At 40.3% G+C, this 16,135-nt stretch overlaps 1 protein-coding gene across 3 annotated transcripts in view; it reads left to right on the top strand.

Annotated features, from left to right (window-relative positions):
* The window catches only part of OXR1 (oxidation resistance 1), a 404,974-nt gene that overhangs the window by 294,720 nt on the left and 94,119 nt on the right, over nucleotides 1–16,135 (top strand). For all 3 annotated transcript variants that reach the window (XM_048841476.2, XM_048841475.2, XM_048841479.2), the window contains 3 exons: nucleotides 5,899–6,006; nucleotides 7,282–7,401; nucleotides 15,964–16,116. In XM_048841476.2, the coding sequence (XP_048697433.1) occupies nucleotides 5,899–6,006; nucleotides 7,282–7,401; nucleotides 15,964–16,116 (381 nt within the window). The remainder of the gene's footprint in view (nucleotides 1–5,898; nucleotides 6,007–7,281; nucleotides 7,402–15,963; nucleotides 16,117–16,135) is intronic.

Here is a 16,135-nt window from a genome sequence, read left to right as displayed (position 1 = left end):
TGTGATTCTGTGGTGAAAAGGGATAATGCAATCCTTGGATGCATAAATAAGGATATCTGAAGCAGGAGTAGAGGATATTTTACCTCTGTATTTGACAGTGGTGCCTCTGCTGATGGAATACTGAGTCTAGTTCTGGTGTCAGCAGTTCAAGAAGAATGTTGTTAAATTGGAGAATATTCAGAGGAGAGTCCCAAGGAAACATTGAAGGATTAAGGATAAGAAAACATGCCCTATAGTGACTGAATTCCTTGAGTCTTATCTGTTTAGCTTAATAAAGAGAAAGTTAAGGGGTGACTGGATTACAATCTCTAAGTATCTAAATGGGGAACAAATATTTAATAATGAGCTCTTCAATCTAGCAGAGAAAGGGATAACACGATCCAATGGCTGGAAGTTGAAGCTAGACAAATTCAGACGGGAAATAAGGTGTATTTTTAAGTGAGAGTAATTAGCCATTGGAACAACTTACCAAGGGTCATGGTCCATTCTTCATCAGTGGCTATTTTAAAATCAAGATTGGAAGTTTTTTCTAGGAAAAAATTAAGATTAATTAAGATGCTCTAGGAATTATTTTAGTGAAGTTAAATTGCCTGTGTTATACTGGAAGTCAGACTAGATCAGGGGTTGGCAACCTTTCAGAAGTGGTGTGCCGAGTCTTCATTTATTCACTTTAATTTAGGGTTTCACGTGCCGGTAATACATTTTAATGTTTTTAGAAGGTCTCTCTCTCTCTGTCTATATATTATATAACTAAACTATTGTTGTATTGTAAAATAAACAAGGTTTTCAAAATGTTTAAGAAGCTGCATTTAAAATTAAAAATGTTGATGTTTTGCCGCCGGCCTGTCCAGCCTGCTGCTGGTCTGGGGTTCCATTCACCTAGGCTGGCAGTGCGCTGAGCAGGGCCTGCGGCCGGGACCCCGGCTGGCAAGGGGCCGGCAGCCAGACCAGCAGTGGGCTGAGCAGTTCAGCCCCCTGTCGCTCAGGGGTTCCATCCGCCGGCTCCTGCCAGCCGGGATCCTGGCTGTCGGGTCTGCTTAGCCAGCTGCCGATCTGGGGTCCCGGCCCTGCCCACGTACAGTGGGTACCTACCTTCTCCCTGGTTCTGGCCATTCTCTTCCTCTCTCTCTGCACTGAGCTGAGGGGGTGGGAGTGTACTGAGCACAGGGCTGGGGGTGAAGGAGCAGGCTGAGGGTTGGGGTGTAGGGTATGGCCAGGAGTTAGAATGAGGGAGGGGGCTCAGAGTTGGGGCAGGAGGTTTGGGTGTGGAGCGCTTACCTGGGCAGCTCCCATTTGGTGGGAGGGGTGCGGGTGGGAATGTGGGGAGGGGAGGTCCAGGAGCTTCTGTTTGGTGCTCAGGGTGGGGGGTGCATAGGGTGTGGGGGCCTGGGTGTGTGGGGGGGTGCCAGAGTCAGGGCTAGGGTTGTGATGGGGGGAAGGAGTCGAGCAGAGGGCTGGGTGTGTGTGTGGGGGGGTGGGAGGTGTACAGGGCTTAGGGCAGGGGCCTTGGGGGTGTGCGGGGCTCAGGGCAGAGGGCTGGGTGTGTGGGCTGGGGTTTTGGGTGCTCACGGCAGAGGGCTGGAGGGGATATGCCTTGCTTCTCCAAAGCCCTGCCTCCACCGGGAGCAGCGAGCAGGCTGACTCTGCTCCTCTGCCACCCCCTCCCTCACAAGGGCCATCAGCTGATCGCGGCAGGGAGGGAGGGATGGAGAGGAGGAGGAGGAGGGGCAGGAACCCAGCACATTGCGGGAAGAGGCAGGGGAGCCGGCAGGACCAAGCTTCTGCCCCTGTGGGAGGGGGCGGGGAGCAGGGAAGAGCGGGACAGGCCAGGCCAGGCCAGGCTGGATTTTTAATGGCACGCTGCTGCCTGCCAGGACTCCCTAGGAGGGTGGTGAAACACTGGAATGCATTACCTAGGCAGGTGGTGGAATCGCCTTCCTTCGAAGTTTTTAAGGTCAGGCTTGACAAAGCCCTGGCTGGGATGATTTAGTTGGGGATTGGTCCTGCTTTAAGCAGGGGGTTGGACTAGATGACCTCCTGAGGTCCCTTTCAACCCTGATATTCTGTGATTCTATGAAAGTTCAAGCATGCAAGTCTTGTTAACACTTGTTTTGTTTTTGTTGGAAGTAGTCTGATAACACAAAAGTGCATTCTTTCACAATCAGAGCAACACATCTAGAAGGAAAGTGGACCAATACCAAAACATTTTCATTTTTCTTTTCAAAGAAAAACCTGAGTTTAAAGCCACTCAAAATTCTAGACCTGTCCTTATTGAATTTGATATTTTTGTAAACATGCAGTCCTCCCTCCTTTGTCTATTTTGAAGAACATTTATGGTAGGAAGTCTTTTTACAGAAGATACTGGTTACTTCTAACATGTTTCAACTTAAATATTAAAGCTTTTGTTTTTCAAATGCCTAAAATGGAATAAGCTTCTTTTAAAATAAACATTTGTAAATATTTTGTATCTAATGCAAGCTTTCATATAACTGCCTGAATATATGAATTATATGAATAGTAAAATGTTTTATGTACAAATATAGCAAGATCTTTTGATGGTAATTATTAATGTAAGAAGCTATTTAAGTAAATTTATATTAATGGAGAGTTAATTACTGGCAGTGCTCAAACAACTCTCAACCCTGTCAGGAAGATGAGGAAAAATCATCCTTCCAAAAATTGTCATATAAAAGCAACAAGTCAATCTAAACACTTTCTATAAGTTGTTTAATTGTAAGACTTTTTTGAGGACTAAAAATTTTTATACAAGTAATGAGCGCTTGGAATTTGTGAAGACAGTTTCATTTCCTGTCAAAATAATAAAATTAAAAGAATATTTCAAAGTGGACTGAAAACTTTTTAAAAAAGAAAAAATATTAAAACCAACTTTAAATCTGGATTTTTTTCCTACTACAACAAGAACAAAGGCAATTAAAAATATTGCATGTTCATTAAGTGAACTGCATGTTCAGGAGCTGAAAGTGTCATCTAAACCAGTGGTTCCCAAACTTTAACAGCCTGCCAACCCCTTTCACTAAATTGTGAAATCTCGTGACTCCCTTCCTAAAAATGAATATTTCTAGGGATTTAAGTTTAAATTTCCTCAGTGTGATGGATGAGCTTGCTTTGCTCTGCATAGCTCTTGGAAGTACGGAACCACTGGCGAAAGATATTCTCAGGTCTGGTTCGACATCAAGTCTGTTTCTGTATTTGGTTTTCAGATGTGCATATGAGGAAAACGCTTTCTCATATAAGTATGTTCTTGAAAATGGTAAAACTGCAGCAGCTGGAGCACTGGGGTTCAGGTGGCCAGCTCCCCCGCTGATGAGGGCAGGGCTCGGGCTGCCAGCCCCAACTACCCTGCTTCACTCTCCCTGGGGCTTAGGCTGTCTGCCCTGCAACCGGATCCCACCTGCTGCCTCTAATGCTTGGGGTCCTCTGGCCGCCATTAGTGAAATTTTTCTGGTGCACCCTCTGTAACGTTCTGTGAACCCCAGTTTGGGAACCACTGACCTAAACCACCCTCAAAGGCTTGAAGCCAATGAAAGCGTGACCACAACTACAGTAATGTAAATATAAACAAGCGTAAAAGAGGTGTGTTCTGCCTATGTGAAAATAAGGATGCGAAAGGTAGAAAGACTGAAGTGAGCACCCCACACTCACCCCCTGCAATTCTGCTTAGACAGCAAGCACGCCACAGCTGATCCTGTCTATCTCTACAAGCAAGCTGCTAGAGAGATTAAAAAAAAGAAGACTCAAGATGGACCAATCTACACTTAAAACATTGCCTTGGTGCAGCTGCACTGGTGCAGTTGTGTAACTATAGTGCTTTAATGAAGATGCCCTATGCTGGGGGAGAGGGCTCCCATCAGCTTTTATAATCCACCTTCATGAGAGGCAGCAACTATGTCAACAGGAGAAGCTGTCCTGCCAGTGTAGTGCTGCGTACACAGGGGGTTAGATCATCATAACTATGTCGCTCAGGAGTGTAGATTTTTCATACGCCTGAGTGATGCAGTTATACCAAAATCTGTCTGTAGTGTAGACCAGAGCCACGAAACCAACCCTAGGAAAACCTCCAAGACTTGAACGTGAATTGGTAAGAGGAAGTTAACGAACACACTGCCAAGGGATTACATTTAAAACTCTTATCATGATTTTGCTAGTCTCAAATTACAACAGCATTTTAGTATTCCAACAGTTTCTCCTGTTTATCACCAAGAGTTAAACCTTGGAGTCCTGGACAGGAGACGGGGGGTAGTGGGCTAATCAGAGGGGTTTAATTGGATTTAAAATTCTAAAATTGATTGTCAACCATTGGTTAATGGTCAAGACCACTCCTTAAATGGCTGCTTCTAAGTAGCTGATTTAAATATTTTCCTTGGGTTTCATAGGATGTAGTTCAGACTACTTACTTTGCCATTTATATACTGCCTGATTTTTTTTACTAATAACCAACAGGTCCACCTGCTCTGAAACAAAGCTATTTTGCCCATCTAGTTACCTAAGGATATACTAAAGAATGGATTCACAATAATTTTGGGGAAACAATATACTTTGGTCTTAATTTACCAAGAGGCAAGCGCACCTCAGAGGTGTAGTCTCTGTTAAGTGCTCCACAATAATGTACAGAAAAGATTGTAATGGAAGTGAATTATTTTCTTTTATGTTCAGTTATTTGTTTCCTTTTCCTTTCTAAATAATAAAATAGCCATGGTTATTAACTGTAATTGTTTTGCTTGGTCTTGATCATGGTGTCTGCTAAGGTATTTAAAAAAAAAATTAAGCAAAAAAAAAAAATTTGACAAGATAAGGAAACTATGCTTGATTCATTTAAATTAAGATGGTTAAAAGCAGTATTTTCTTTTGCATAGTAAAGTTTCAAAGCTGTATTAAATCAATATTCAGTTGCAAACTTTTGAAAGAACAGACATAATGTTTTCTTCAGTTACGAACACCTCAGAAATGGACATTGTTCATAACTCTGAGGTTCTATGTACAAACACTTGGTAACAATCTGTCAGCTGTCTCTTATTGCATACACTTTTTTGTTTTATAACCATCATGATAGGAAGATATGTATCAAACTAAAATCTGTTTCCTGTAATAATAATAATTTATTATTAATATAATAATTATATTAATGTACTGATGCCTCTCAGAAACTAAAAGATTTTATTTGGAGGTGTTCCCCCAAGGTGAGGTTTCATTATCGTTATCCCTTTCTTTCAATCACCCCACTCTTTCCTTATGTTTTTGAAGACACTGGCTTGAAAAAAATGACTTGTTCTAAGGTAATGTCTTCCTCCTACTTAATTCCTACTTCTAGTCATAATGTTCAGTTTTTGTTCAAGATTTTTTTATTGAAATTACTGACTCACTGAATCATATTTCAGTAGAAAACAGAAGGAAGAAATGACCTCTATAATAAAAAGTTGCATACACTACTTGTGGAGAGCCCTCTTGTGGGTGAAGGGTGTAGAGGTAAATCAGTACCTGCATGAAGCCAGTCTCATAGATTCTTGCATCTCTTGCTGGGTTCCACTGGAGCAGAGGACAGAAGCTTTGGCCTTTGGGCTATTGTCTGAACCTTCAGCCCTACATGTATGATAACTCCTGTGGTTGCTCGGGAGACAGATGGAAGGCAGGTGACTTTGAAGGAACCATCAGCTTCAAGGAGCATACTTGCATGGCCCTTGATACTGGCCTATGCCCCACTACTCACTGTCAGTCAGTGTGCATGCATGTGTACAGTATAATATACTTAGTTAAAGTTGTCATGCAATGTATATATTACTAACTTTATCAAAAGTTTTATAAATTCAGACTGCAAGTGATAAAACATCTAAGTTTCCACTCTTTTAAAACTAGCTATTTTTTTTCTTTCCATTGATACAGGTTGAATCAAGAGACACTCTAAACAGTATTGCCTTGAAATTTGATACTACACCGAATGAACTGGTTCAGTTAAACAAGTTTTTCTCCCGAGCAGTTGTTCCTGGACAGGTATTAGCGATTAATTACCTCAACATAAACTGGGTGTGGTGGAAATAGAGGCAGATGTTCAGAATGCTTGTCTACCACTTCTTCTACTGAAAACAATAGGATGGGTCTCTGTGTATAGGACCTCCAATCTTTTGAAGATATATTTAGGATTCTTCAGTTAGAGTTAGTGAACTCCAGACACCCACTTGGATTAGTCAGTTGAGTAACTGCTACCAATGGGAGTTAGTCACAATCTAAACCAGTCTTTACTATCTCTTTCTTAAATTAAATTTGAAAAGACTAATAAAAGCAAGCATATTGAGAATCATAAGGTAACTTTTTCAGTTTCAAGACAAATTCATTTTTTTGTAAATGGATGTAGGATAAATATTGGGAGCTAGCAGCATTTCTATGGCTATAAGCATGACTTACTGCTACTGTGACTTCCAGCTGCTGCAAAACTAGCTGTGCAACACCATTCATGCCATTCCCAAGAGAATGGATCTATGAAGCAAATTAAATTTAGAGTAACCTAGTTTTTGGCATGCTTTGTAGAGAGTTGAATCTGGAAATAGATGACCAACTTCTTTTAATTGGGATGAATGCACTGAATGTGTTCCCTAGCAATGCATCTTATTGACTCTAAATAATAGACTAATAGCAGTCTATGAAAAGGCCAGAGAAATGGTACACTTTGTGTGCAAGTATTCATAATAGTATTTATTACAGCACTGGACAAGTTTGAATTGGTGTTTCTGGGCATGCTATAAATTTCTTACCCACGTAAACAGAAGACCATAAAGTAATATCTCCACTATTATTACTGCTAATAGTCAGCCTTAATAAGATTTACAGAATTTTAAATATTTAAAGGCTCAAAAATGCATTTTGCAGGTATATATTTACTCATTTTATGAATTGCTTTAAACAAGATATATTTGTTTTATCGCACACTGTTTGACACACCATGATGGAAACCAGTGTGGGATTCTTTTATATGGTATGTTTGTATGATACGTCAGTGCATTCTGTGCCTCATGGACCTATTGGTAGAGAAGACTATATTAATATTGCTTGCTTTGCTTTGCTTTGCTAGAAAAGTGACAGTAAAATTGGTAATTCACAGCTAAATCTGTATTTTAAAAAAAAAAATTCTAAAGCATAAATTAACTCCAGCAGAACAAATTTAATAGAATAACTTATGAGAAAACAAATCTGCATCAACTAGTGAAAGTAAGTGTCAATGAAACTCTTAATGTAACTGTTAACTACAGCATGTGTTCAATTTCTTTATAGATTTTATATGTTCCTGACCCAGAATATGTTTCTAGTGCGGAGAGCTCCCCATCTCTTAGTCCCATAAGTCCCTTGTCACCTACGTCTTCAGAAGCTGAATTTGACAAGGCTACAGTAAATGTAGGTATATGTGTTTCAAGGGCAATAACAGTCGTGTCCATGTTTAGTGAGATGTGTGCAGTAACTGATTAAAAGATAGGAAATAAAGGGTAGGAATAAATGGTCAGTTTTCAGAATGCAGAGAGGGGTAAATAGTGATGTCCCCTCACGGGCCTGTACTGGGGCCAGTACTGTTCAACATACTCATAAATGATCTGGAAAAGGGGATAAATGGTGAAGTGGCAAAGTTTGCAGATGATTCAAAACTATTCAAGATAGTTAAGTCCAAAGCAGACTGAGAAGAGTTACAAACGGATCTCACAAAACTGGGTGACTGGGCTACAAAGTGGCAGATGAAATTCAGTGTTGAAAAATTCAAAGTAATGTACATTGGAAAACCTAATCCCAACTATACATATAAAATGATGGGGTCTAAATTAGCTTTTACCACTCAAGAAAGAGTTCTTGGAGTCATTGTGGATAGTTCTCTGAAAACATCCACTCAATGTGCAGTGGCATTCAAAAAAGCAAACAGAATGTTGCCCATCATAAAGAAAGGGATAGAAAATAAGACGAAAAATATCATATTTCCTTTACATAAATCCATGGCACGCTCACATCTTGAATATTGCATGCAGATGTTGTTGCCGCATCTCAAAAAAAAAAATAGATTGGAATTAGAAAAGCTTTAGAAAAGGACCACAACAGCTTCCATATGAGGAGAGATTAATAAGACTGGGACTTTTCAGCTTGGAACTGGGATGACTAATGGGGGGTATGATGGAGGTCTATCAAATCATGACTGGTATAGAGAAAGTAAGTTAGGAAGTATTTACTCTCTCCTAACACAAGAACTAGGGGGTCACCAAATGAAATTAATAGGCAGGAGGTTTAAAACAAACAAAAGGAAGTATTTCTTCACACAATGCCCAGTCAACCTGCGGAACTCCTTGCAGGGGATATTGTGAAGGCCAAGACTATAACAGGGTTTTAAAAAAAAAAAAAAAAAAAAAAACTAGATAGATCCATCAAGGACTGTTACGCAGCATGGTGTCCCTAGCCTTGGTTTTGCCAGAAGTTGGGAATGGGCAACAGGAGATGGCTCACTTGATGATTACCTGTTCTGTTCTTTCCTTCTGAGACATTTGGCATTGGCCACTGTCAAAAGACAGGGTTCTGAGATAGATGGACCTTCAGTCTGTTCCAGTATGGCCATTATGATGTTTTTATGTGCAATAATTACTCCTGGGGGAATTCTGCACCAAAAAAATGCAGAATTTTGCAGTTTTTGCTGCAGAATTTTGCATATTTTATTTGTCAAAATAATGCAATATAATCCACACTTACTTTGGTAATTTATTTAAACTACCATATAGAAAAACAATCAAACTTTTCAGCATTTCCTAAAAACATGAAAGTTAAGTTACAAATACTTGGTAACCAGTACCCTGCATTCTAGTTATAATCCTGGATTTTTGTTTAAATTACATTACTTTTATTTTGGTGTTTGGTGTTCTGTAAAGTAGAATGGCACTTTCACATTCAGACTTTCACACATGGAAGTCATACAGGTTTTTTGCTAATCATTGTCCTTCATTTTTTTTTTTTTAAAGGATAATTAAGATAGATCCTGAGCTGTAATCTAACCCCATTGTGCCTCTCTGGCACAGGAAAAAAAGCAAGAAAGCTCATAGATCCTCCTAGCTGAGGACTCCATTACTGTCATTTACAATAAGGCTCCTTTACACCACTCTGGCAAGGAGACGAAGAATGGGAACAATTAACAATGGGAATGTTATCAGCCTGCCTGCTTAGTTGATACATTTCTGCTCTGCCTAAGGGACAGAGCCTGCTTCACACAGCCCTATGCCTCCAAGCCCGGGATACAGCAACAGCGAATGAGAGGGACAGAGTGAGTCTCTCTCGTTCGCAGGCAGGCACATGCCCAGTCCCACCCCCTTAACATCTCTCCATGCCCAGCCTCCCTCCTCCCCCTTGTGGTGATCTGCTCTCTGTTGCCGGTTGCTCCCAGCAGGTGCGTCTGGGCTGCGGGGGAAGAGGCGTGTGTTCCCGACAGATTTCTTTGGTCCCACATTTTTCTGCGGGGGGAGTCAAGAAATCTGCGGAAGGTATGAATCCCCCAGGAGTAAGTAATCTCATCCTAGAATACATCATTTTGGGGTGATAGCACAAAAAAACCAACCCCAAATTGATTTAAGCCTCATGCCTGAGTGGAGGTTGTTTGAATTTTGGTGCACTACATAAGAAAGCATTCTACTTTTGTAAATGAATCTTTATTGAAACTTGTTTTTGGGGGGAGAGTAGGGAGGAAGGGATGGTCTTGTTTTTACACAATACCAGTTGTGGTAGAGGCACAAGTGACCTTACGTTTGTTTTAATTCTTATTTGGGTTTGTATACTCAAGAAAAATGGGCAAGTTTAAAATCCTACATGAAATATTCCTAAACTGTGTTACCCAAAGCAATTTTTAAAAGCTTTAATTTCTTCAGTATAATTATTTCTGGGGGAATTCTGCACATCCGCGGAGGCAGAGAATTCCTGTGTTTCACAGAATTTTTTTTCTCAGCAGAAAATACATTTCTGGTGAAGTCTTGCAGTTCCACCTTTTGCTCACCAGGAGTCGGTGTGTTGCCAGAACAGCCAGTAGCATGAAAATAGCCTGCTGTTCTGGTACCACAGCAGTCTCTGGTGGGCAAAAGGTGAAACTGCAGCACTTTTAGGGCAGAATGTATTTCGGGGGGGAATTCTGTGCGTGCCCAGTGCTGCAGAATTCATAGATTCATAGATACTAAGGTCATCACAGCACCCTGCCTGCGGAGCCAGGTTAGGATAGAGTGGGGCACACAGTGCTCCTGGGGGGTCAAACACTGGGGTTCAGAATGGCTAGTGGGAGGGACAGACTGGGGCATGGGCTCAGGAGTTAGTGGGGTTACAGGATTGAACCTGGGAACAGGGGAGGGGGACTGCAGGACACATGGGATAGGGGAGGAGACTGCAGAGCCCCATGTGGATGAGGAGTGTGGGGAGGGGCAGATGTGCCTGCCTGAATGGGAGAGGCTTGGGATCAGCCAGGGTCTGCATAGAGAAAGCTCCCCAACTCCCTAACAATCCTGCCCTCCCACCCAAAAATAAACCTGTACAATACTTTTCCCACCCACACCCAACAACCCACCAGATTCACTCCAGGCTCCTTTCCTCTTCCTCAACTCTTCCATTACCCCTGACTCCCCCAAGCCTTTGCAATGCTTCTGACAGGTGCAGGAAATACAGATCTGTATTATTTAAATGAATTAATCAACATTCTATATTAATATGCCTAGTAAGGAATCTATTTGTCCAAAAAAAAATTACCTGAATCTTTTTTTGGTCTGTATTGGTACAGATATACTTGCTGACAGAGATTTTGAAATAAAGTAACAAAGTAATTGATACTGGCATGGTTATATTGTGGTGTTTTGACAAATAAAATCTGCAGAATTTTAAAATACTGTGTGCAGAATTCCCCTAGGAGTAAATATGGTACTGTTTTGTTTGAGTTTTTGTACTTCCTTTGGTTCAGTTAGAGAACTATATAGATCAGTTGGGTCACTTTCACTAACGGGTTCATATATGGTTTTATCCACAGCTCATTAAAACTAATAATCTCTTCCATCTCTCTACATTTTTCAGATGTCAGTAATATATAAAACCTGAAACTAGCTTTCCATTGAAAATCTAGTTCCTAAATATTCCTTTTCCAAGGAATGTTAGTCACTGTTAAGCAGCATTACTCTCTCAGCTTGACATCTAGACACCCAGTCGATCTTCCTGTCACTTCAAATAATGTTCCTCAGACCCATGCCATGGACAGTCACAACTGTCTGTCAACTTTCCAAGACACTGGATCCATATGGGCAATTCTCAAAGAAGAAAGTTTCTATGATTCTTCAAGGTGATTTGCTGTATTGATACATGTGCACTGCTTATGTTTGGTCTTCTTTAGAGTCTCTTTACAAGGGATTCCTGACATAGTGGAAAGAATTTATGGATGGTTTGGACTACATCATTGTAATCTCTTAGAAATCATGCATCATTGTGGCATAAAACAAATGCTGTTATCTAGAAGGGACTTCAAGATCACTTGCTACAGGTGTGCTTATTCTCCAGGGATGGTGTTCCATAAAGACAATTCTCTCTTAAAAACCAACATTTCTATGGTAAAGGAACAGTTTTTATTCTTTCAAAAAATTCTCCATTTAAAAAACCCAAAACCACAGTTAAGAGAATCAGCCACTTCCGCACTATTACACAACCTTTCTTAACTTTTATATTGGTCACACTCATAGCTTGAGCCTCATGTATTTGCAAAAACAATATGCAAAAATTAAAAATTTGTCATAGTTTATTTGAAATCTCACTTTCATTTCCAATATACAATATAACACCTTTCGGTGTGTGTACAAAATAAATACACCGTGAATATTGCTCCACCAAATATCAGTAACGTAGCCTAAAGTACAAATGCTCAAGCTCTATGGACGTAAGTCTGCACCACCTTATACATACTTTATGACACCAAACAGGTGAATCATTCCAGTTTATTCATAAAATTTTTCAGTTACTTAAACATATTGCACTAGGAAACTTATCAAAGTTTGACTTAAACTTAACGTAGATCGGGACTATGTTCCATTTGAAATTTTTAGTACATATTTAATAAAAACCTAGAAATCAAAAGTACACATGCATGTTTCCATTAAAAAACAAAGTGGCAAAACTAAGATTTGGTGAATAGTTCTATTACGATGATGAGTGATGAAGGATTATATAGTAGTGAAAACTGGCCAGATTTCTAGGTACTAATTAGAAGCCGTTTTTAAATGTCTGATTCTTAATTTTTGTGTCTGCGCCCTTGGATAAAAGTGAAACTCTGGGACAAAGTCTTTAGTTGGCAGAACTTCAGTTTCTCCCATAAATGTCAGAGCTCTGACTCTCTTCATCCTCCACCTTAGCTTCCTACTATTACTCCTTTCCCTGGCTATTGACCCTCCTCCCAGTTATCAAATTCTTACATCCCCTTACCCTTTTTTTATGCAATTATGAATGCTGTCTACTAAATTCTCTAGGAAACTGAAAGTTCTGCAGTACCATAAAACGAACAGGAAAAATCTACAAAAAGACATTCCTAACTTTTTATTACTTCTAAGAATAACATTTAGAAAATTTAGAATAGAGATACGAATTTAGCAGACAGATTGAGAAATAAATCACTCAAAAGTGAAATAAAGACTTGTGTCCTACCCATCAGGGGACACAACTATAAGGCTAACTGTCGGAATGTCCTGTATGTGCTAAGAAACAGTTGCTATCCTATTTGTTTTTGAGCGGTTATTTGCTCATTCGAACATGGGACTCAAACGGTACACTAATCACTAGGATTTGTTAAAAACAATAAGCTTATCCATGGTAAGTGGATTCTGTGGTCATTTTGTTTTTTTTAATTGGGATTACCAACTAAAATGTGTGCATCTTATGCAGAAGGCTTATTTTAAAAATTAAGCAATATTTTAAAAGGGAGGGACTGAATTTCCATGTGACTTGCACAGAATTACTCTTCAACATTACAGTGAATAAATCAGCCTACTTTATAATTCTATCTAGTACTTGCAGCTTTCTGCAAAGTTGTGACTTATATTTTGTATACTAGCACTGTGCTTTGAGGCTAATATTTGTATTCAAACATGGTTGTGAGAACCTGCTTTGGGGCAGTGCTGAAAGGGCAGAGTGCAAGGAGACAGTGTATGTGGGTTCCTATCTACCAATCTGATAAACCATTGCAAAAGCGGCAGAGTCCTGTGGCACCTTATAGACTAACAGACGTATTGGAGCATAAGCTTTCGTGGGTGAATACCCACTTTGTCAGATGCACATAGAGGAAATTTCCAGAGGCAGGTATAAATATGCAAGCAAGAATCAGGCTAGGGATAACGAGGTTAGTTCAATCAGGGGGGATGAGGCCCTCTTCTAGCAGTTGAGGTGTGAACAGCAAGGGAGGAGAAACTGCTTTTGTAGCTGGCTAGCCATTCAGTCTTTGTTTAATCCTGAGCTGATGGTGTCAAATTTGCAAATGAACTGAAGCTCAACAGTTTCTCTTTGAAGTCTGGTCCTGAAGTTTTTTTGCTGCAGCAAATCTTTAAATCTGCTAGTGTGTGTCCATCCTGGACAATGATCCCTCACTTTCACGGTCCTTGAGAGGCAGGCCAATCCTAGCCCACACACAACCCACCAACTCGAAGCATATTCTCACCAGCAACTACGTACCACACCAGAGTAACACTAACTCAGGAACCAATCTGTGCAACAAACCTCGATGCCAGCTCTGTCCACATATCTACACCAGTGATACCATCAGAGGACCTAACCAGATCAGCCGCACCATCCCCAGTTCATTCACCTGCATGTCCACCAATGTAATATATACCCTCATGTGCCAGCAATGCCCCTCTGCTATGTACATCGGCCACACAGGACAGTCCCTATGTAAAAGGATAAATGGACACAAATCAGATATTAGGAATGGCAGTATACAAACACCTGTAGGAGAACACTTCAACCTCTCTGGACACACACTAGCTGATTTAAAGGTAGCCATCCTGCAGCAAAAAAACTTCAGGACCAGACTTCAAAGAGAAACTGTTGAGCTTCAGTTCATTTGCAAATTTGACACCATCAGCTCAGGATTAAACAAAGACTGAATGGCTAGCCAGCTACAAAAGCAGTTTCTCCTCCCTTGCTGTTCACACCTCAACTGCTAGAAGAGGGCCTCATCCCCCCTGATTGAACTAACCTCGTTATCCCTAGCCTGATTCTTGCTTGCATATTTATACCTGCCTCTGGAAATTTCCACTACGTGCATCTGACAAAGTGGGTATTCACCCACGAAAGCTTATGCTCCAATACGTCTGTTAGTCTATAAGGTGCCACAGGACTCTTTGCCTCTTTTATAGATCCAGACTAACATGGCTACCCCTCTGATACATTGCAAAAGAGACTCTAAGAAAGAAGGTATAGCCTCTGAAAACTTGAAATGTAGCTTCAGATAATACTGAATACCAGTTATGAATCTAGTACTTTAAGAGATCTCTCAGAGCAGCAGTTTTAAACCAATGATCAGAGATGAGAAATGTCAGTAATTGGAAGCAATACAAAATTCTTACACCGGCATGTCTGTCTACCTTGTAGCCACCATTCCTATAACGTCTCATCTGGCCAGTATCACTGTTTGTTCTAGTTTTGCTTTGCTTAAGGAAAATGTGATTTAGAAATAACTATAAATGTTTGAAAACCATGTACTATTTCTCTTCTGTGTTAGAGCACTGATACTAAAGGGGTGTAATACAGTGCCACAAAGGTTCATGGCATTGTGTGGGCATGGGGGAGGAGGGGAGAGAAGAATTCTGCCTTGAGAAACTTAGTCTGTGGGCTTGCCAACACTTGGTTGTTTTATAATTGCTGTTCCAGAGTATTCTAGAATAACTTTGTATTTAGGTAACCTTCCAACTGTAGACAAGCCCTAAAGTAAGGTGAAAAACCCAAATGAACTGACAGATAACTATTTGCCACACCTCTGTACTATAAAGTACCAATAGTTAAATGTAGATGTAATGGAGGTCTGAGAGTGGGATAGCAGAGAACCAAAGGGAAGATGGAAGTCCCAGAGAATAAATATCCTGCTCGTCAGTGTACTGAAAATATCAGGGTTTTTTGTGCCAAAAAAGTGTTTAAAACATGAGTATTTTCCAGTAGATATTGTTTTAAGAGTAATGTAGGCTTGAAACAGAGTCCCGATCTTGTTTCTGTATATATATGCACTAAGAAATTGTCCTGGCGTAGGTCCTAAGCTGTCTTCTTATTTAAAAAATTGTCCACTGTGGGGTTCCATGTTTTTATGTCAATCACTTCTGTAGCAGATGTGATTATTTATTAAGACTTATGCAGTCTTTTTCCTAACTGTGAGTGCTGTAACCTGAGACTAGGAGCTGAAAGTCAAGCTTAGTTTTCACTGGTTTTATGTATAGATCCCATGTGCCAAACACTTCCCTAGCTTACATCTTTGATCTCCCATTTTCTTCTTTGCTGTTGCAGAAGAGTAACTGAGGGCACAGGTTGGTCATGCAATTATAACTTTATTTTGACATGGAAGCCAGAAGGAAATCATACACACAGTTTCCCTACCTTTTGCGCAACATGGATATTTCAGATACTACATTGTCTACTTTCATTGCCTGATAGTTCTTCAGGTTATAAAAGTCAACATAGCTTTGCTGAAGTCAAGCTATGCTTCAGTGGAACTATGCCGATTTCCATTTGCTGAGGATAATGGCCCTTTTATATCTGGTCTGTTTCCCAGTTTAATGTACTGGGAGCCATGATTTCAGTTTTTCTGTCAAATGCTCTTGGAACAAAAGGTAGATGACTTTTAAATGTTGAACTAAGAAACTAGTGAAGCATACATAAATGTACAGGACTCAAAGGAGAGTATTCTTTTTTGTACTCTGGAAAACAATGTCTTTCCTTTTGTAGGATCCAGATGGGCTTCAGCGAAATGAGGCAGCTACTTCACCAGCTTATGCATGTTTTCGTCCTGCAAGAGTGGTATCATCCACATCAGAGGAGGAAGAAGCATTTACTGAAAAATTTCTCAAAATTAATTGCAAGTACATGACTTATGGCAAGGTACTTAAACTCCTCTCTC

This window comes from Caretta caretta, chromosome 2 (genome assembly GCF_965140235.1).
Source record: "Caretta caretta isolate rCarCar2 chromosome 2, rCarCar1.hap1, whole genome shotgun sequence".
Classification (NCBI taxonomy): Eukaryota; Metazoa; Chordata; order Testudines; family Cheloniidae; genus Caretta; species Caretta caretta.
This window is presented reverse-complemented; position numbering and strand designations above follow the sequence as displayed.